Genomic DNA, 20,002 nt, shown 5'->3' with positions numbered 1-20,002 from the left:
TGGGATTTTGCCCCTCGTCCCCAGATACTTCATCATTCCCAAACACCAGTCTTCATTTCTTTCTCCTTGTAAGAGTGTCGCTTTCTACTGGGCTGTTCCCTCACACTGCAAGTAGGTACATGGCCTTAGGGGGAAAGTGGGAGCCAGTGCCTGCTGTGAGGACGCACGAAGCCTGCTGTGAGGACGCACGAAGCCCTTGGACCACGTCAAGCACGTGGCTGTTGCGCGTGCATGCTCTCTCGTCCCCGCTCGGCAGCTGGCCATTTTGCTGGGGGGACTGTCCCATTTTGGGATTTAATTTTCGTTACTGTCAAGTCTCGCTTATTGGTTTTCTTGTTCGTTTTTTAGTGACTTGCTTCTAACAATGAACTTACTTAGTCTGCTGCAGTTCCGTTTTGATCCTCTCCTGTTTTTTTGGTCTGCTTTGACTTAGTTGATCCCATTTGTTGTTGCTGTAAATCTGTTTCAGGAGGAGTATTTCCACCTGGTTTCTGGCATCTTTCCACTTTATCTTGCGCAGCAAAACTCTTCATTGAGTCCATATTGGTGCAGCCTTATTGTTATTGAGGAGTCTGAAGAGAAAAGCTATGGTTTTATTTATTTATGTATTTATTTCCAAGATTTTGTTTATCTATTGGTCAGAGAGAGAGCACGCACAAGCAGGCAGAGAGGCAGGCAGAGGCAGAGAGAGAAGCAGGCTCCCCACTGAGCAAGGAGCCTGATGCGGGACTTGATCCCAGGACCCTGGGAGCATGACCTGAGCTGAAGGCAGCAGCTTAACCGACTGAGCCACCCAGGTGTCCCGAAAAGCTATGGTTTTAAATAGTAAATTTTTCTTAATTTAAAAGTAATGCATGCTTATCATGAAAAAAATTTTTTGAATGTTAAAAGTGTTGTGAAGAGAATTAAAATTCCTGTCTGCTGTTGAACGATCACCACAATTAGTACTGTTTTGGTGTTGCTTCTCTCGCCACATGTATTCCTGTTTTGGAGTTGAGTCATCTGGGATATACAACTATGCAACCTTTTTTTTTTAACTTACAATATCTTAAGCTTCTTTTATCGTTGAAAGTATTTGTAGGCATTTTAAATATCTATAGTATAGTGAATCATGAATATTGCATAGTCTTTTTCCAACGATTGTACGTTTTATAGTTTTTTGTTACTGTAGAAGAACTGACAACAAACACCTTTGTGAATGCAGGTTACAGATTAAATCAGTGAGTAGAATTCTTTAGGACTTATTTGCCAAATAGCTTTCTGGAAGATTCTGTAATGACATCAGCGGGGAGCTGCTGCCCTGAGCTCTTCCATGCATGCCTGGGACCTTTCCTCGGGCCCAGCCGTCCTCCCTGGGACTGGCGGCTGCACCCTCCTCTCCACTGCCTTCTAACATCCCTTTTCTCGTGAGATGCCATGTGAGGTCCAGTCCTGGGCCTTGGCTCCAAGTCACCGCCCCGTCTTCCCGGGCACCCCTGTGGTCTCAAAAACTCCGTTACCCACAAGAATAGAAATGCACCTTGGGATAGTGAGAAATGAAAAGTCAGTGGGAGAAAAAGCACGATGCACAGACACCAGAATCCACTTAACAGGAGCAGGCATCTGCCTAAGAGAATCCACTTAACAGGGCGTTTTAACCCTGGGTAGTTTGAGCGGTGGGAAAGCAAAGGATGGGACTGAGGGGCAGGGCAGCGAGCGGTGAGGGGCCGAGCGGGGGGCCCCTGCGAGATGTGGGCTCTGCTGAAGTCCTCCCTGGGCGACTGTCCTGGCTCTGTAGGCCTTTGCCAGGGTCCCAGGCTGGGTCCGCCTGGACTCCTGGGTTCAGAGGAGTGTGTGTAGTCCAGGGCAGGCCCCTGCTCCTCCCTGTCCTGCTGGCCTGAGATCCCTGCAGGGTTTTCTCACCACACAGACACGTGCCGCCTTTTCTCCAGGAGGCACCGAGCCCTGAACCCAGTGAGTGGAGCCTGATGGCCCTGGTCTTGGGGGCCGAGGGGGACTTTGGTGTTCATAGAACATCTAGATCAGTGGTCCCTACTGGGGGCAGAGGTGCCCACAGCCAGGGGCCCAGGGCTCGGTGCTGCTCCCACCCTGACCCTCATGCAGGGGGAGGGGAAGAAGGGTACCCAGTGCTGGCTCCGTCCTCAGCGGCTGTTGGAGGGAGTCTCCTGTGAAGCGGGGTCTTAGGCACACGCTGTTCTCTGGCTGGGTCCCTGGAGGCCAGTGGGGTTGGGGCTGGAACCTGTCTGCTGTGCAGGTGAGGCCATGTGATGCCAGCTCCGCAGGTACCATGTCTCTAACTGGGTGGCCCTCTGTCCTTGTAGGTGGTAACGTGGACCTGGAAAGCCAAGCCGAGGGGAAGAAGGAGGCGGAGGCCGACGGTGTGGTGCGGAGTGGCCCCCGACCCATCGTGCCATACAGCTCCATGTTCTGTTTAAGCCCCACCAACCTGTGAGTCTCCTGTGTGCCCACACCGTGTGTGCCTGTCCCGTGTCCGTGGCCATGGTCCACGTGCACGGTAGCAGCGTGTGCTAGACATGGCCTGATGGGCATGGATTCCGTGCACTTTACATGTACTAGAGTCCTGATCACCCCAGCAATCTGCGGTCACCCCACAGATGAGGACGGAGAGCCACAGGAAGGCCCCAGGCCTGTCTGCAGATGCACAGGAGTGAGCCCCAGCAGTAGGGCTAGGGCTTGAACCCGGTCAGCCGCAGAGCTGCCATCCCTGCTGCTGGGACTGCTCATTGCCGCGCACGTGTCCCATTTATGTCCCTCGTGTGTCCATTTTCCGTCGTGCCCACTGTGCATGCGCGCCTGCGTTTGTCCACGATGTCCACTCACCAGTCCGCCTGTTTCTCCACTCTGTTTACCATGAAGTCGCCAGCGTCTCTCATCCCCTCATCAGTCCCGCTGGTGCCGTAGGTCACCCAGTTCTTCCCTAACGGCAGGTTAGGTGCTGGGAGAACAGGGGAATGAGCAGAACGGACAAGGACCCCGTCCTTGATAAGCTTCTGTGCAGGTCGGAGAGACAGACAGCCAACCAGACGAGTCAGTAGGGCACCAAGACCTCACAGGGTGGGAGGTACTGGGAGGCAGCCCAGAGCTGCGGAGGGAACTGATGTTAGGGTGGGAAGGTCAGGTGGGGTGTCAGTAGGAGGTGAGGTGGGTGAGGAAGGGTGGGGAGACCTCCCCGGCGGAGGTGGTAGACAGAGTGAAGGTGCGGGGCAGCAGGGGTTCTGAGGGCAGAGGGTTTGATGGAGTCTGGCTGTGCCATCCGGCCCCACCCCGCCACATGTGCCTTCTCTCTGCCCAGCCCCCACCACCCACCCTCCCTCCCTGTCTTGAGCTTTTGCTCCCCACCCATGTCCCGGGAGCTCACTGGGCTCTGCTAGGGAGCACGGTCCTGCCTGCGAGCACGGACGTGTGCCGGAGGAGCGGGTGGTGGCAGCCGACGGGGGGTCGGTGGGGACACGGCCAGCCTGGGCTTCCGCAGAACCCTGCACAGAGCTCCACGGGCAGGCCGGGTCTTCAGGAGGAGATGATGGAGGTCGTGTGGGGAGTTTGGGAGTGAAATGCTTGGGAAGACATTTTGGAGAGAGTCTGCGGAACTGGATAAATTAGATGGGGAGAGGGAAGGAGATGTCAGGGATGACCCCCAGAGTTTCTGCATGCCGGCTGCCCCCCCACCCCCGCCCTGAGCTGGGAGCAGGCCGGTGTGGGTCCTGTGGAGCAGGGACAGTCCACGTTGTGTCTCTGCTGGGGATTGGGAGTCGGGTGGACTCCGGGTATGTGTGAGGGGGAGAGCCGAGGGGGATATTCAGTCCTGAGATGCAGGATGAAAGAGGCGGAGACGGAGTGTCCCGGAGAAGGGAGGAGAGGTGTGTGTGCACAGGGGACGGCGTGGCAGGAGGTCACCAGAGGCTCTGGTTGGTGGGGAGGCCAGAGTATGGCAGTGGTCACTGTGGAAAGGGGAGCACAGTAGCTCCTTCAAGGCAGAGAGAGAGTGGGTGGGTGTGGCTGGGAAGTGGAAGGTCCCTTCAGACCTCTGGCCCTAAGAATAGGAAGTGGAGGTGAGAGAGGGGGCTGGGCTGCAGAGGTGAGACACGGGTCTGTCCCTGCCTCCCCAGGGCACTGGTTCTGTGGCTGCTCCTCCCTGTCCCCTGGGACTGGCTTCCCTGCCCCCCTTCCTCCCCACCGAGGGGTCTTCCCAGAGCTCCTGGTCACTGCCTGCTGCCATGTCGTAGGCTGTCAGCATCTCAGAGTCTCCCGATGGTGTCTGGCCACACTCCTGTGCAGCACCAGGCCCCACGGTCCAGCATGTGTCTAACAGCAGAGTTGTTGTCAGTAATGCCCGTGGTGCTACAGGGAGGCAGGTGACCCCACAGCCCTGGGGGGGACCCCACAGCCCTAGGGGGGACCCCGCAGCCCTGGGGGGACGAGCACGGGCCAGCACGGACCTAGAGAAGGGTCCTGCATTCTCCAGAGAGGCCTGCCATGCACAGGAGGCTGGGGTCCAGCCTTGTCCTTTCTGAGCAGAGCACCCGACACCGCGGCCCCGCCTCTGTAAGTCTCTATAAATCTGTAGAGGGCACGGCCGTCCACACACAGCAGGGGACTGTGTGGGGGTGGCTTTGAGCCATCATCCCTCATGTGCCGGCTCTGCTGTGGGCTCCTGCAGCCTTCCCGGCCCTCTTGCCAGGACGCCCCTCGGGACTCGGAGGCACCAGCAGGCACCTGGCCACTGCCCACCACCTGCGGGGACACAGCAGAACCTGGGTCTGGGGTGGCGCGGCGCTCAGGGAGAGGCTGGGTGTGTGGCCTGGGGAGGGACCGGTCCCGCTCATCGGGGCCTCGCGGTGGTGCTCTGCCCGCAGGCTTCGCCGCCTCTGCCACTCCATCGTGACCATGCGCTACTTTGAGATGGTCATCCTTGTGGTCATCGCCCTGAGCAGCATCGCCCTGGCCGCTGAGGACCCAGTGCGGACAGACTCCCCCAGGAACAATGTGAGCGCGGCCCCGGGCTGGAGGGGGCCGGGCCGGGTCCTGTCTGCTCGCTGCGGGGGCTTGGGGGCAACGGCTGGTGCCAGCTGACAGGCCTCCTGCGGTTCTAGGCTCTCAAGTACTTGGACTACATCTTCACGGGCGTCTTCACCTTTGAGATGGTGATAAAGGTGAGGTGTGAGGTGCCCTGGTGGCCCAGGACTTTGCTCGCCTTCTCTCATGATGGGCCGGCCGGGCTGGGGCTGCTCACGGGTTGTGTGCCGGCTGTGCCCTGGGTGTGTGCTCGAGAGAGAACCCGTGCACGCGGGCCTGCTCCTGGGTGTGGCGGGGGGGGGCAGAGGCCAGTTCACCAGACGCACACCCACTCTGGGGGAGCCCCCGGGGGCCACTCCTGGCTCTGCCACCCACCAGCCAGGCCTCCAGGCTCCCGGGAACGTGTCCCCCTCAGGCCGGTCTCGTGATGTCAGGCTGGGAGGAGGGAGGGCTGAGTGGGTGCCGAGGCTGTGTGCTCAGAGCTCTCGTGCTTCCTGTGAGGTGGCGGACGCAGCCCTTCACCGTGGTTCTGGTCTGCGCCTTGAGTCCTGATGGCCTTTGCTCCTTCCTCGGCGTCTGCCAAGGGGCTGCACGTGTGTGTGCACGCACGTGTGCAGTCTTTGCCCACAGGGCCGCTTGGGCGGTGCCGCAGCTTCGTGACTGGTGTCTGTCTGTGTGTCTGTCCGTCTGTGCGTGAGCTCCGCTTCTTCTCTTCCTCCTGCAGACTCACGGGGGAGGCACGTTCTTTGTTGTCCCATTTTATAGACATGGAAGCTGGCGCTTGGACACATTGGGGTGCTGGCCAGAAGTTGCAGCTGTGGGACTGGCAGAGCCAGGTCCTTGTGAACCCCACCAGCTCTTGCTCCTGTGGCAGAGAACTGACCCCCTGCGGGCCTGGCAGGGTGTGGGCTTCCTGGGGTGGGGGATGACTGCAGCCCGGCAAGGGGAGGGCGTCACCAGCGGGTGGGGAGCCCAGGCAAGATCTCAGCCAGCCGTGACCATGTAGGGATATTTGGATCAGTGGTGTTGAGGTTCAGAGGCCCTACTGAGGCCCTTAGAAGACACGATTGGTGCGGCATCCTTCCCCCCAACCCCATGAGTCTGGAGCCTGGCCCTGCTTTGCTTTCTGAAATATTCAGCACCTAATATGTGTTTCTCCCTTGCAGATGATTGATTTGGGACTTCTGCTGCACCCTGGGGCCTATTTCCGGGACCTGTGGAATATTCTGGACTTCATCGTGGTCAGTGGGGCCCTGGTGGCATTTGCCTTCTCGTAAGTACCATGTCTGCCCTGGGTCTGGCTGGGCTGCCATCCCAGGGCTATGGTGGGTGTGCGGTTCAGGCAGGAGGGGTTCCCCACTGGCCTCCATGGGCTGTGTGCAGCTCCCCTCCTGTCTACCTGGGACTGGGCTGTGTGGGGTTGAAAGCTTCTCATGGTCACCTGTCCCTGCCACGGCCTGTGGTTCTGACACTAGTTGGGCAGGCCTCCGGTTCCTCTGGTGCTTGCCTCTCAGGTCTTTGAGAACCACTCACCTGCTCTGACCTCGGCTGTGCCACCTGGAGAGCTGGAGCTGGCGGCCGCTGGTGGGCGCCTTCCCCCAGCAGTGTTAGACCCCCGGTTTCTCTGACTCCCTAGTGGGCGACACTCAGCTCCCTTGTGTCTGGGCCTGAATTGACTCCCTCAGACCCTGCATGGTGGTGGGCGTGGGGCAGGTGTGGGGGCTGGGGTGGAGCTACAGGAGAGACCCAGAGATCAGGAAGACCCAAGGGACAATATCTGCATCTTCTCTGAGTACTCGGGGATGGCGGCGCCTCCTCACTGACTCTCTTCTCTTTGTCTCTTTGTTGCTGGACTCTCGGTAGGAGCTTCGTGGGGTAATGCCTTCCCTCTGCCTCACATCATAGCACAGCGTGGCCCTTCTGGGCCGGTTCACTACCATGTCTCACCTCTGCTCACCCTCCACTGTCCAGAGTGCATGCTGCCGGGAGCCGTGTCCCAGGCCATGGGTCGCTGCCTCACCTCTGGGGACTGGGCTGGGGGCTGGGGCTGGGGCTGGGGCTGGGGCTGGGGCTGGGGCTGGGGCTGGGGCTGGGGCAAGGCCAGCCCTTGGTGAGCAGGGCACCCCAAGTGAGTGTTGGAGGCCGGGAATGTGGGCCCTGAGGTCAGTGAGGGCCTGGGTGGGAGCTGCTGTCCCCATGACTGCCAGGATGTTGGGCATCCTGACGAAACTTCCCATGTGTCTTCTCCAGCAATGGGGCTTGCTGTCTTCTCTCTGTTCCCCACGACTGCCTCCCGGCAATGCGCAGCATCTACTGTGGGGCCATAACCGGTTTTCTTTGTATATAAAGTGTCAGTGAGGGGCTTAGGAGTGAGACAGGGAAGGGGTACAGTCGAGCTGGGTGGGCTCAGAGTGAGAGAGAGTCTGAGCCAACAAGCGAGAAGTGAGGCCTCTGGACACAGAGCACGGACCACCTTGAGGCCTGTCCCTACAGAGAGTCCTCCCCCAGGAAAGGAAAGCAGTGACCCTGCCTTCTGTATCTGCCAGGGGGCTGCCGGCCCACCCTGCCTCTATTCTCTTGGGACTGGTCTGCAGGGCCTCTGGAGGAACCTGGCCTGGGGGCGGGTGTCCGAAATGCTGGGGTGACGGGAACACCTGACACGGTGTCTGGAGGTTGGTGGTTTCAGAGGGAGTTTGACCTGGCTCGGGGATGTAGGCCCTGGCTGGGTCTTGGGGCAGGCATAAGGGACTAGGGCTCCCCAGCTCTCCTTAACCCACAGATCCCACCTGAGCCTCATAGCTGCCTTTCCCTAGAGCTTAGCAAGAGCTCAGAGAAGAGCACTGGAGGCCCTGCCCCCTCTCCCCATGCACAGGCTCCTTGGGAACTGGGAGGGAGGTGACCTCTGAGCAGATGGACTAGGACCCCCAGTCCTGAGTCCTCAGCCACTGCTGAGGGGGGGCTGTGGCCTTGCTTCTAAGAATTGCCTCCTTAGGCAGCGAAAAGTTCGCTCAGGGTATCACCCCCCACCCCGCTCTCTGCCCTGGCTTTGGGTTGTTGAGAAGGCTGCCCCCAGAGTCTGACAACAGCTGGGCCCCTGGCAGCCTGAGGGAGCCAGCCAGGGCTGCCCCAGCTTCCTTTGTGCATGGCCCCGATCTGGGCCTACTGGTCCTAGATCTCCAGGCCTGCATCGGGTACTGGAATCTTCTTTTCCTGACTCTGTCGTACTCCCCCACACTGGGTTCTCTTGCTCCTGCTCTCTGTCTCTCTGTGGGCTCTTTCCTCCTCCTCCTTCCCTCCCTCTCTGTTTTCTTCTTCCTTTGGTCTGTCTGTCTTTCTTCTTTTGTCCACCCTTGCGTGGCTCCGCCCCTTCCGCTGCGCGGTGCTCATCCAGCGTTTGCCGCGCTCCTTCACGGCCCCGCTTCCTGCAGGCCCGTCTTCCTTCTCCTCCTCTCCCGCCCGGGCAGTTCTCCCTCGTCTGGAGGAGTGGGGGAGCAGCTGAGTGAGGACAGGCAGGGAGACCCAGTCACGTTCCCCTCACCTCCCTCTGCCAGGACTGAAAAGCAAGAGAGATCAGCCCTTCTGGAAGGCTCTTGCCCCAATGGCTTGTAGGCTTCCGAGCCAGGTCTGCAGTCCCAGGGCCAGCTCCCTTCTCTTCTCTTTAGCCCCATGGTTGGTGTCAACATGGCGGCCGGATGAAGCCGGTTTGGGTGGGCGTTAGGGGACCCCTGGCATCGAGATGGCGGATGTGGTCTGTGAGAATGGGTTCTTTCCACCCGGAAGCCCGGCTTTCCCCGTATACCAGGTGCTGCTGCCCTGGGCCTGGCCTTGGTCTGCTCAGACAAGGCCTGGCTCGTGCTCCCACAGGAGGGGTGCGGCGGCCCGTGCAGCTGGCTGGGCAGAGGCCTGCCTTTTCCTAGGCTGTCAGCCCTGGGGCCTACGACTGAACGCTCAGGGGAGCGCCCCCCGGCGGCTTTGTGGGAGCGGCGCGGGTGTGCGTCCTGCTGTCCACATGTGTGGCTTCTCCCTTCTAGAGGATCCAAAGGGAAAGACATCAACACCATCAAGTCCCTGAGAGTCTTGCGCGTCCTGCGGCCCCTCAAGACCATCAAACGGCTGCCCAAGCTCAAGGTGAGAGCCTGGACCTGGGCTTGGCCAGTGTGCAGGGCTGTCATGTGCGTGTAGGGCTCTGCGTGCATGTATGTGTGCCATGTATGTGCGTGTGTGTGTGTGTCTGTGCACACGGGTGCGCAAGTGTGACGGACTTGTGTGCCTTGTGTGAGTGCACACATGTGTGGCGTGTGGTGTGCGTGTGTCCACAGAACTCACCTGTCTGGCTGCAGCCGCCCCCCCCCTTCCGTGGGACGGGGTGAGCGGACCTCAGGGAGAATCCCACATTGTGTAAGTGGGTCCGGCTCCCTCAGCTCCGTGTCCCCAGAGGGGAGCTTCCTCTCGGGAGTGTTCTGGAAGGCTCCTCTCCCTTGACCCAGCAGCACCAGCAGCTGTTGGACAGGGAAGGGGAAGGGCTGCTGTGGGGCGCCTGGGTGGTTCAGGGTCCAGCTCCTGATTTCAGCTCAGGTCATGATCTCACGGTTGTGGGATCGAGTCCTGAGTCAGGCTTTGTGCTCAGGGGGGAGTCTGCTCGGGATTCTTTCTCTCCCTCTGCCTTCCTCTCTCTCTCTCTCTAACTAAATTAAATAACTTAAATTTTAAAAAAGGAAGAAGGGGTTGCCGAGAGAGGTAGAGGGTCCTGAGGGAGACGCAGGGAGGGCGGGTGTCCCTGAGAGGTGGTTCCTGGGCTGGGCCCCAAGGATTGGCGTGGCTGAGGCCCTGGAGAAAGGAAAGAGTGTGAACCCAAGCCCTTGGAGTTGTGCTGGAATACGATATGTACTGAGCGTGGCCCTCACTGTGAGGAGTGCTTGCGAACCCTCCACTCGGTTAAACCCACCAAATGGTGCAGTGCCGTCTCCTGCGCAGCACGCAGAGGCAGGCCTCGCAGACCTGAAGCAGTGTGGGGATTCCAGAAGGCGGTGTGCTTGGGGGAGGGGGCTGGGGGTGGCTTGAAGGCAGCCTCAGGTGGGGACTCAGACCTGGGCAGGCAGCTCAGAGGTGTCATGGCCCCTGGGCAAGGGGGCCGCGGCCACACTTGCTGAGACAGCCACTGGTGTGGGAGTGTGCCAGGCGGCATCTCAGGAGATGATCGTGCACCTGCTTCTTTGCACAGCTCGGGCTGCCAGGGGTCCCCTCAGCTCTGAGGGACAGGGACCAGGCCAGGGTCCGCCAGGCAGTCCAGGGCCAGCTGAGCTTCCAGGCAGGGAAGATCCTGAGAAGAAGCTTTGGTGGTGGTGCTAACAGACGGCAGAGTCACCTCTGGGCTACACCAGAACACGCTTCAAGTTCCCGTGTCGGAGCTGGCCACAACACTGCAGCTTTTCTGCCCCGTGCTGGCTTGCACTGATGGGCAGGGGCACAGTGTTCCACCCCCCGCCCCCCGGCAAGCCCGGACGCGGGAGCAGAGGGCTGGCCGTCTCCCCACCCCGACCCCGTTCCCGTTGTGTGGGCTCCTCCCGACGCTGGCTGACTGGGGCTCCAGGCCGGCCTCATGCAGGTGGCCTGTCCCGTGAGTGTCCTGCCAACATCTGGGCCATCTGCCCTTGTGGCCCCTTCTCACGCCTCCTGCCCCCCCCAAGTCCCGGGAGACGCAGCGGCCGTGTCGGGGGATGGGTGGCGGGTCCCTCCGTGGGTCCGGCCGAGACCCCAAGCCTCTGAGCCGGGCCCCTGCCCCTGCAGGCCGTGTTCGACTGCGTGGTGAACTCGCTGAAGAATGTCCTCAACATCCTGGTCGTCTACATGCTGTTCATGTTCATCTTCGCTGTCATCGCCGTGCAGCTCTTCAAGGGCAAGTTCTTCTACTGCACCGATGAGTCCAAGGGGCTGGAGAGGGACTGCAGGTGAGCCAGGGCCGGGCGGGGCTGGGGAGGGGCCGCGGGGACCCGACTGAGAGCTATGCCTCTGCCCCAAGGCCGCACGGGGAGAGCTATGCCTCTGCCCCAAGGCCGCACGGGGGACTTCCGGCTCGTCTTCCTCAGCAGAGTCAGGGTCCGGCCACTCTGCGACATGCTCTTCCTGCCCATGGACATCGGGGAGCACATGGGGGCCGCTGCGGTGGCCAGAGGGCTCCAGGCCAGGCTCTGGGATCAGGGGGCTGCCCTCTCTGGACCTGGCCCCACCCCACAGGAAACAGGAGAGGGGCGCTTTGTGGGGGGAACTAGGGGAAGGGGAAGTAGGGACTGGGGTGGGTGCTGAGCAAGGCAGCAGGGGCGGCTCCTTCTCCCTCCTGCAGTCAATGGTCCCTGTCACCTCTGTTCAGGCAGTGTTCTCTGGTGCGAACGTGTCACCATGTGCCTGCCGCTCTGTGCCTGCTGGGCATGGGGGATGTTTCCAGTCGGAGGCCTTCCTGACTCGTCCAGGGCACACTCGGGCTTTCTGTCTTGTGCTCTTCAGCCTTTCTGATGTGGGGCTGGTGGCCCTTCTCTGTGGTGTGATTCGTGTGGTAGCCAGTAATGCTGGGTCCTCCCCAGGTGATGGACTGCTCAGTGCCCCAGGAAGGGTCTGGGCACGGCTTCACCCGTTGTCCTGTATAGGCTGTCTTTCTCTTTCTAACTGATTCGTAGGAGTTTTGTAAGGCCCTAGATCGCCATCCTTTGTCAGATCTATGGGTTACGGTTGTCTTTTTCTCCTTTGGTGGGGTGTTTTCAACTTTTTAAAACGTGTCTTTTCTGAAAACAAAGTCGTGATTGTAGTATAGTCCACTTTATCTCTGTTGTAGTTAATGGTCTTTGTGTCCTGTTCAGAAAATCTACCTGAAGGTCAGGGAGAAGTCCTCTTACGTTTTCCTCTACAAGTTTTATTTTTGCCTTTCCCATTTGGATCTGGGATCTCTCTGGGGTTGATTTCGGTGTGTTGGGTGAGTGTGGATACAGACGGATTTCTGTGGGTGGACACCTAGCTGGCCCGGCACCATTTATTTGCAAAGATCCATTCTCTCCCCCATTCCGTGGTATGCTTTGTTTTTATTAAGGTATGATTCCTATGACTCATCCCCTGAAAGTACACCGTTCAGTGATTTTTTTAATGCATTCACAGATATGGGCAACCATCACCGCAGTCAATTGTAGAACATGTTCATAAGTTAAAAATAACACAAAAAACTCCCATGTCCTTTATTACCCACCAGCTCCCCACCTCTAGCCCTCAGCAACCATGAATGTATTTTTTGTCTTTACAGATTTCCTTGTTCGTCTAAAGGAAATCATAACTATGTGGTCTTTTTTGTCTAACTTCTTTCTTTCAATTTTGAGGTCACCCTCAGTGTAACGTGTGTCTGAACATTGTTCCCGTTTATGGTTGGATTTTATTCCATGCTGCAGGTGTGGCCCAGCGTGTCTACCTGGTCCTCTGTCGACAGACATCTGTCGACAGAGGACACCAGTCCTTTGGCTGGTGTAACTGATGCTGCCATGAAGTGTTTGTGTGGATGGATGTTTTCATCTCTCTGGAGTGGACCCGTTGCCTTGGACTTGATGGGTCCATGGGGATTCTGCTGCCCCGTCTCAGGGGCCGCGGGGCTCTTCCGGCACGGCTGACCGGGTCTGTATTCCCAGCAGCATTGGGCGAGAGTCCTCATTTCTCCACATCCTTGCCAGTTCGTGTTCTTTTCCCTTTTAAAAACTAATTATCACTCTCTTCCTGGGTATAACGTGGCATCTCACTGTGGTTTTCTTTTGCATTTCCTGGATGACTCCTGATGTGGAACGTCTTCCGTGTGCTGACCGGACATTGGTATACCTTCTTTGGAGAAATGCCGATTCAGATATTTCACCCATTTTTTAAATTGGGGCATTTTTTTTTTATAATTGATTATAATTGTACTTTATATACTCTAGATCCAACTTTTACCAGAGAGACGATTTTCCAGTATTTGGTCCTGTTCCGTGTCGACGAGGCTCTGAAGCACAAAGCTTTCCATTTTGATGGCATTTGCTTTACCTCCTTCTGGGGTCGGCGTCCCGTCTAACAGTCGTTCCCCTCGATCCGGGCCCCCAGGGTCATCGTCTCACAGCTTTCCAGTGTCAGCTCTCACCTGCACATCTTCGGTCTGTTTTGCGTCTTGTACCTGGAGGGAGGTGGGGTCCAGCTTCCTTCTTCTGCGAGCAGCCCCCGCTGCCCAGCGCTCTCTGTGGAGAAGACTGCTCTTCCTCCGTTGGACGGGCAGCCCTTCCAGAAATCAGCTGGCTGTAGACAAACGTGTGTATTTGGATTCTCTGTCTTTACACTCTGACCTCGTGTTTGTCCTCATCTCCAGGGGCCAGTATCTGGACTATGAGAAGGAGGAGGTGGAGGCTCAGCCGCGGCAGTGGAAGAAATACGACTTTCACTACGACAATGTGCTCTGGGCTCTGCTGACGCTGTTCACGGTGTCCACGGGAGAAGGGTGGCCCATGTGAGTGCTCACTGGCTCCACGCGGCAGAGCAGGGAGAGCAGAGGGGCAGCTCGGGCAGGGAGTCCCCACCCTGCGCCCGGGCATGTTTTAGTCACCCAGCAAATGCCCCGTTTGCCCCTCCTGGGGCAGACACGGCTCTGCTCTCCAGGAGTGGGAGGAGCAGGAGATCCAGACAAGGTGCACAGCACAGCCATCTCCTGAAAATCGTTTCTGAGTGGCTGAAGGCCGGAGGGAGGACGGGCTACTCAGTACCTCCCTGTCCTGCCCCCTGGCCCCAGTTAAGGGTGGGCAGAGGGATGTATGTGTTCCGTGCCATGCTGGATGACAGGGGACTCCCTTTGGGGCTGGGAAGACCACCACTCAGAAGGTGGGATCAGTGCTGTGTCTGGAGCCCAGGGCTTTCTAAAGGCAGGTGAAGCTGGGCATGAGCAGGTGTGAGCCAGGAGTCAGCAGGGAGGGCAGAGTTCCTGGGCCTCCGCCTGTCCTGGGGTTAGGACCTCTGGGCCCCGGAGACTGCCCCTTGATGGCTGTCCACCAGCCCCGAGTACAAGCCCATCGGGAAGGTCATCTGCCTCAGGAGATTGCAGTCCTGGGGAGGGGGCTGGGGCCCACAGTGTTGAGCACCCCCTTCCTCTTGCCATCCCTGGGCTCGGGTATGGAGGCCTCACCTGTCATACAGGTCTTGACTTTCCCATGGCTCTGTTCCGCGGGTCCCCCTGACATTTGGTGTTTGCCCTTGGTGCAGGGTCCTGAAACACTCCGTGGACGCCACCTATGAGGAGCAGGGCCCCAGCCCTGGGTACCGCATGGAGCTGTCCATCTTCTACGTGGTCTACTTCGTGGTCTTCCCCTTCTTCTTCGTCAACATCTTCGTGGCCTTGATCATCATCACCTTCCAGGAGCAGGGGGACAAGGTGATGTCTGAATGCAGCCTGGAGAAGAACGAGGTGGGTGGCTCCCTCTTCTGCCTCATGTGCATGTGGGCCGTGGATGCTCCGCTGGGCCCCCGATGGGCAGCAGAGACAGAAGTACTAGACTTCCCTTCTGCGTGGGGCTCACTCACTGCTGCAGAGCCGGCGGCCGGCACGGGGGGCGGGGAGAGAAGGAGGAGGCTGTTCCGGGCTGCATGCGAGGGTGGAGGACATGGGTGGGATGCTCTGGGTGCTCCGGTGTGGGGGTCCCCCTGCCCCCTCCGAGTGCTCACTGCTCCTTCCCCATGCAGAGGGCTTGCATCGACTTCGCCATCAGCGCCAAGCCCCTCACGCGGTACATGCCCAGGGACAAGCAGTCGTTCCAGTACAAGACCTGGACATTTGTGGTCTCACCTCCCTTTGAGTACTTCATCATGGCCATGATCGCTCTCAACACGGTGGTGCTCATGATGAAGGTATGTGGGCCTGGCACGGGGCACAGTGGGGGACAGCTGGGGTGTGAGAGAGCCACCATCGCGGCTGATCACATCCTGGGCAGCATGGGATGCCTACTGTAGCCCCGTGCCCGGGGTTGTCTGTGGGCTGAGACAGTGTGTCCTGGGAGAACACGGTGAGAGCAGGGACGGCTGTCCCTACCTTGGGCAGGCAGATGTGCAATTCTCTGTGCTCTGGCAGGAGGTCAAGTTGCGGGTGTCGGGGGGCAGCCGAGCCTGCGGCTGATGGCACTCATTCCCCACGCAGTTCTATGACGCACCTTATGAGTACGAGCTGATGCTGAAATGCCTGAACATTGTGTTCACGTCCATGTTCTCCATGGAATGCGTGCTGAAGATCATCGCTTTTGGGGTGCTGGTAGGTGCCTTGGCTCCCTCTTGGCCTTTTGGTGGTCTGCACTCTGGCTCCATCTCTGTAGGGGACCCTTCAGGGACTCAGAGCATGGAGCTTGGAATTCCCTGAGCCCCCAGAGCAAATGCGACATTGCCAGGGCCCCGAGGAAGGGGCTGCTCCTGTGCTTTCAGCTGCCTGAGCTCCGCCCCAGCCCAGCTCCTGGAGACAGGCAGGGCCATGTTCCTCCTCTCTGGACGTATAGCTTTCGGTTCTGCACCTGCCCAGAACCACAGGTGTTTGCTTACCCAGCTGTGGTGGCCCACCTGGGGTGGCCCACCTGTCCCTCTGCTCCTTTCTCGATGAGGACACTTCCTGCGGCTCCGTGCCTGGCTTCTGCCTTGCCAGCCTCCAGCAGTAACTGCTCTTTTCTCTCTCTAGAACTATTTCAGAGATGCCTGGAACGTCTTTGATTTTGTCACTGTGTTGGGAAGTATAACTGATATTTTAGTAACAGAGATTGCGGTGAGTAGCATTTCCTGTCCTTCCTCCAGGGCCCCAGACTGGTTTTCTTCTGGGCGGGGCTCCCTTGGTGTACCTCCAGGTCCTGAGTGTTAGGCCCCCTCTCTCTTGCCCTAGGAGCCCCTAGAAAGAAGGAGGCTTCTCTCCAGAGGTGGAGTTGGGGGTTGTGTATTATCTTGGGAAATGCATTTTCTTGGATAAGAAAGTAGTTTCCGAAAGGTCTTCTGGTCTGGTGGTCTGAGAGTCACCTAGGAGCTCCATCAGCAATGACTGACCAGGAAGACAAGAATCTTTGAAATCTGCGTGTGTCTAAGAAATCGAACAACTTGGCACCAAATTACATGAAGTGAATTTAGACTATTTTAGAATATCAGGTTTGTTTTACGTGTGTGTGTGTGTGTGTGTGTGTGTGTGTGTAAATAAAACAAGATTACTTGTCCATATCATACGCAGATTATGGGCGAAAACTGACCAAATGCTACAACATAAACTTGTCTCAACAAATGTCACAGAATCTGAATTCAGTCATGAAGTTAGAATTAAATGGCAAAACATCTCCTCTCTGTCTTAGACTGGGTTCTCCAGGAGCAGGCACGGAAGTGGGGCTCTTGTATAAGTTGTTCTAGGAGGCGCTCCCAGGCAAAACCGCGCAAGCGGGGTTTGAGGAAATGGGTGGTAAGTGAAGGCGCATCAGGAGTGTCGGATCTGTAGCCCGGTGTCGGGTGGGTTCGGTTCGTCCCCCAGGGGGCCCAGAGACAAGGGGGCCATGGCTCAGAGCTCTTGCCTCTGCACTGGTCAGTCCACAGCTACGGGCCGCACCTGGGGTTCGGTTGTCAGATGCCTCCAGCCCTCCTGAGTGTACCCCAAGTGGAGGCTCTGGCAGTCCTGGGGCAGAAGGAGTACCAGGCTGCATGGTAACAGGGCTGGACGGGAGTGCCTGACCGACTACTGTGAGCCTGGCCCCACTCAGCTCTGTCACATCTCACAGTGGGTTCACTTCCCTTGTTCTTCAGGGTGCTGCTGGCCTCCTTGTCAGGAGCAGGGGGTCGGGAAGACCTGGAGCTGGTCTGAGGCCAGGGGAGGCTCACGCACATGTTCTTCCTGTCCCCCTCTTGGGGTCACCTGATGGGTGGCCAGCCTGCTGTGGCGCAGGTTGCTGGGCCAGATCAGGGAGCCTGCAGTGTCACCCTGGGTGGCCCAAGCCCCAGCTCGTCACACTTGTGTAGTTCTGGCTGATACAGCACCCCAGTCGTCATTGAGACTGATCATAGAGCATCTGGAAAGGCCCTGGTGAACCCCCTGATTTCCAGACAGACTTCTTCCTGCCCTGTGTGGTGGCAGCTCTGTCCTTTTCAGTACCAGCATCAAATACCCTGGCCAGCCTGGAAGCTCTGCTCAGCCTGCTGGTCGTTTGGGATGAGAGGCAGTGACAAGGGGGCCACCATGACAGCAGTCCACAGTGGAACACTTCACGACCCCTTGAGCCAGGACCTCTAGATTGGCCAAACCGAAACTTACGGAGATGATGAGAACGCAGTCTGACCTGGGCTGTGGGAGGGCAGGGAGGGGGCCACCCCTGCTACCCTCTCTTGCTTTCCGGGCCTGTGCAACACTGCGACACCAGCACCATCTCTTGTCTGTCTGCTCACCTTGAAGGAGGTATCCCAGCCCCATGAGGCAGGTCACTGAGCCGGCATTTAACCTGGGCCTTTAGGAGGCTCTTCCAGCGTTTCAGGAGGTTCCTACTTCCTGAGTGATGTGGACTGGGGTACGCCCGTGGACCCTGTGTCTTCGGCTCCTGTGTACCTGCCTGTGTGTGCTCTGAGCGGATGTTACGTGGAACCCAGTTGGGTGAATTCGATGCTGGGGCAGGCCAAGGTATTCCCTCAGCAAAGACAGACCCACGCCCAGTGTGTGAGTGATCGCAGGTGAGACAAACAACACTTCCAGCTGAAAGGGTTCCCATGTAAGCCAGTGATCACCAAGTGGCTGGTTGGCAGCCTAAAGCATGGTGCGCTGTAGAGGCCTCCTTGACTTCTGCGCATAGCAGGCTGGGTGTTAGGGGGCCATGGCTGGATCAGCTTTGCTGAGAGGGAGCCCACCTCCTGAGCTCAGGCCCAGCTTTCATCTCAGCCATCAAGGTCACTCCACTCGCAGATCTGCTGGTGAGGATAGAAGCTGGCCGTCATCTCGTGGGTCACCCATCTCAAGGCCTGGTTTTTGGTGCCCCTGCAGCTGTGGGTGGGCACCGATGTGTAATGCAAGGGTTGGCTGGGCCCATCTGGATGCTTTTCCTCAACTTCCGTTCCCTCCGGAGCCATGGCTAAGTTTTAGCTCTTGCCTGCGGTCTTGTAGTCAGTACTACAGGCAGCTTCTTTGTCCTTCTGGGTCGTGGCTGATCAGGTTCCCTGCCGGGAACCCTGCCTCGCCACTGTCCTTTGGGTCGCCTCTGGGTTGGGTTCTAGTGAAGCTGCGCCAGTGTATTGAGCCACCGCTTCAGAGATCGGGTTTGAGTTTCTTCTCCCGGCTTTAGCGATCATCTCATGATATGCTTGGGTAGGAGTGAGCTAAGGAAGACAGGTGCAGCAAAGGTGAGAGGCCTGGGGCACTGGGCCACTTGTCATGTGACTCTGTCCTCTGGATGTGCTTGGGTTTGGCCCTGGAGGCAGTGGTTCCACCATAACACCGGATTGTTGGCAGGCCTGCTACACACACTCCTAAGGACAAGCAGCAGAGCCGTGGACACAGTTGTCTCATGCTCAGACACGGTCTCCACCAGGGCCCCGTAGCCAGGAGCGGCCCCTCCCATGGGTGATGTCTTCAGCCAATGACATGGCCTTGCTCCAGAATTGTAGGGTGTCTCGGCCCAAGTTGTCGGGCTTCTGGTACTGCAGCGTGGGTCTGAATCTCCCTGCTCTGAGTCCTCTCAAACCTGGCAGCTTTGTGTCACCTGATAAATGGCTCAAAGACTATTTCCTCAGTGATGCGTGGCATCATCAAACTCAAGGAAGCCTGCTGGGAGCAGGAAGTGTGAGGTGTGAAAACCAATTTGTCTTGCCTCGTATCACTGATTGTAGTAGTCCTTTGCATTAGCTTTCTACCTAAAATATGATGAAAGATCACTCTAACCCTAAACAAAGTCTTTTTTTTTGATATTTAAACTTTATTTTTCCAGTGTTCCAAAATTCATTGTTTATGCACCACACCCAGTGCTCCATGCCATACGCACCCTCCTTAATATCCACCACCAGGATCACCCAACCTCCCCACTCCCGTCCCCTTCAAAACCCTCAGTTTGTTTCTCAGAGTCCACAGTCTCTCATGGTTTGTCTCCCCCTCCGATATCTCCTCACTCACTTCTCTCCAGCTCCCTTTGTCCTCTGTGTTACTCATGCTCCACAAGTAAGTGAAACCATATGATAATTGACTCTCTCTGCTTGACTTATTTCACTTAGCATAGTCTCTTCCAGTCTCATCCACATTGATACAAAAGTTGGGTATTCATCCTTTCTGATGGAGGCATAATACTCCATTTTATACGGACCACATCTTCCTTATCCATTCATCCGTTGAAGGGCATCTTTCCACAGTTTGGTGACCGTGGCCATTGCTGCTATGAACATTGGGATACAGATGGCCCTTCTTTTCACTACATCTGTATCTTTAGGGTAAATACCCAGTAGTGCAATCACAGGGTAATAGGGAAGCTCTATTTTTAATTTCATAAGGAATCTCCACACTGTTTTCCAGAGTGGCTGCACCAATTTGCATTCCCACCAACAGTGTAAGAGGGTTCCCCTTTCTCCACAACCTCTCTGTCAATTTTTGCCATTCTAACTGGTGTAAGATGGTATCTCAATGTGGTTTTGATTTGAATTTCCCTGATGGCTAATGATGATGAACATTATTTCGTGTGTCTGTTAGCCATTTGTATGTCTTCTTTGGAGAAGTGTCTGTTCATAACTTCTGCCCATTTTTTGATGTAATTATCTGTTTTTTGAGCATTAGAGGAGTTCTTTATAGCTCTTGGATATCAGCCCTTCATCTGTATTGTCATTTGCGAATATCTTGTCCCATTCCGTGGGTTGCCTCTTTGTTTTGTTGACTGTTTCCTTTGCTCTGCAGAAGATTTTGATCTTGATGAAGTCCCCAAAGTTCATTTTCCCTTTTCTTTCCTGTGCCTTTGGA

The 20,002-nt window shown here is 57.3% G+C and overlaps 1 protein-coding gene across 12 annotated transcripts in view; it reads left to right on the top strand.

The window, feature by feature from the left end:
• The window catches only part of CACNA1B (calcium voltage-gated channel subunit alpha1 B), a 182,974-nt gene that overhangs the window by 120,249 nt on the left and 42,723 nt on the right, over window positions 1-20,002 (top strand). For all 12 annotated transcript variants that reach the window (XR_004277441.1, XM_032307664.1, XM_032307662.1 and 9 more), the window contains 11 exons: window positions 2,322-2,448; window positions 4,875-5,004; window positions 5,112-5,171; window positions 6,201-6,307; window positions 9,066-9,162; window positions 10,822-10,982; window positions 13,397-13,534; window positions 14,281-14,482; window positions 14,758-14,922; window positions 15,209-15,319; window positions 15,734-15,817. Coding sequence is in view for 11 of the 12 variants with exons in the window: in XM_032307664.1 (XP_032163555.1) it covers window positions 2,322-2,448; window positions 4,875-5,004; window positions 5,112-5,171; window positions 6,201-6,307; window positions 9,066-9,162; window positions 10,822-10,982; window positions 13,397-13,534; window positions 14,281-14,482; window positions 14,758-14,922; window positions 15,209-15,319; window positions 15,734-15,817 (1,382 nt within the window). In the remaining variant the exon portion in view is untranslated. The remainder of the gene's footprint in view (window positions 1-2,321; window positions 2,449-4,874; window positions 5,005-5,111; window positions 5,172-6,200; window positions 6,308-9,065; window positions 9,163-10,821; window positions 10,983-13,396; window positions 13,535-14,280; window positions 14,483-14,757; window positions 14,923-15,208; window positions 15,320-15,733; window positions 15,818-20,002) is intronic.

The sequence above is a fragment of the Mustela erminea genome, chromosome 12 (genome assembly GCF_009829155.1).
Source record: "Mustela erminea isolate mMusErm1 chromosome 12, mMusErm1.Pri, whole genome shotgun sequence".
NCBI lineage: Eukaryota > Metazoa > Chordata > Mammalia > Carnivora > Mustelidae > Mustela > Mustela erminea.
Note: the sequence above shows the minus strand (reverse complement) of the source record. Positions and strands in the feature narration are given on the sequence as shown.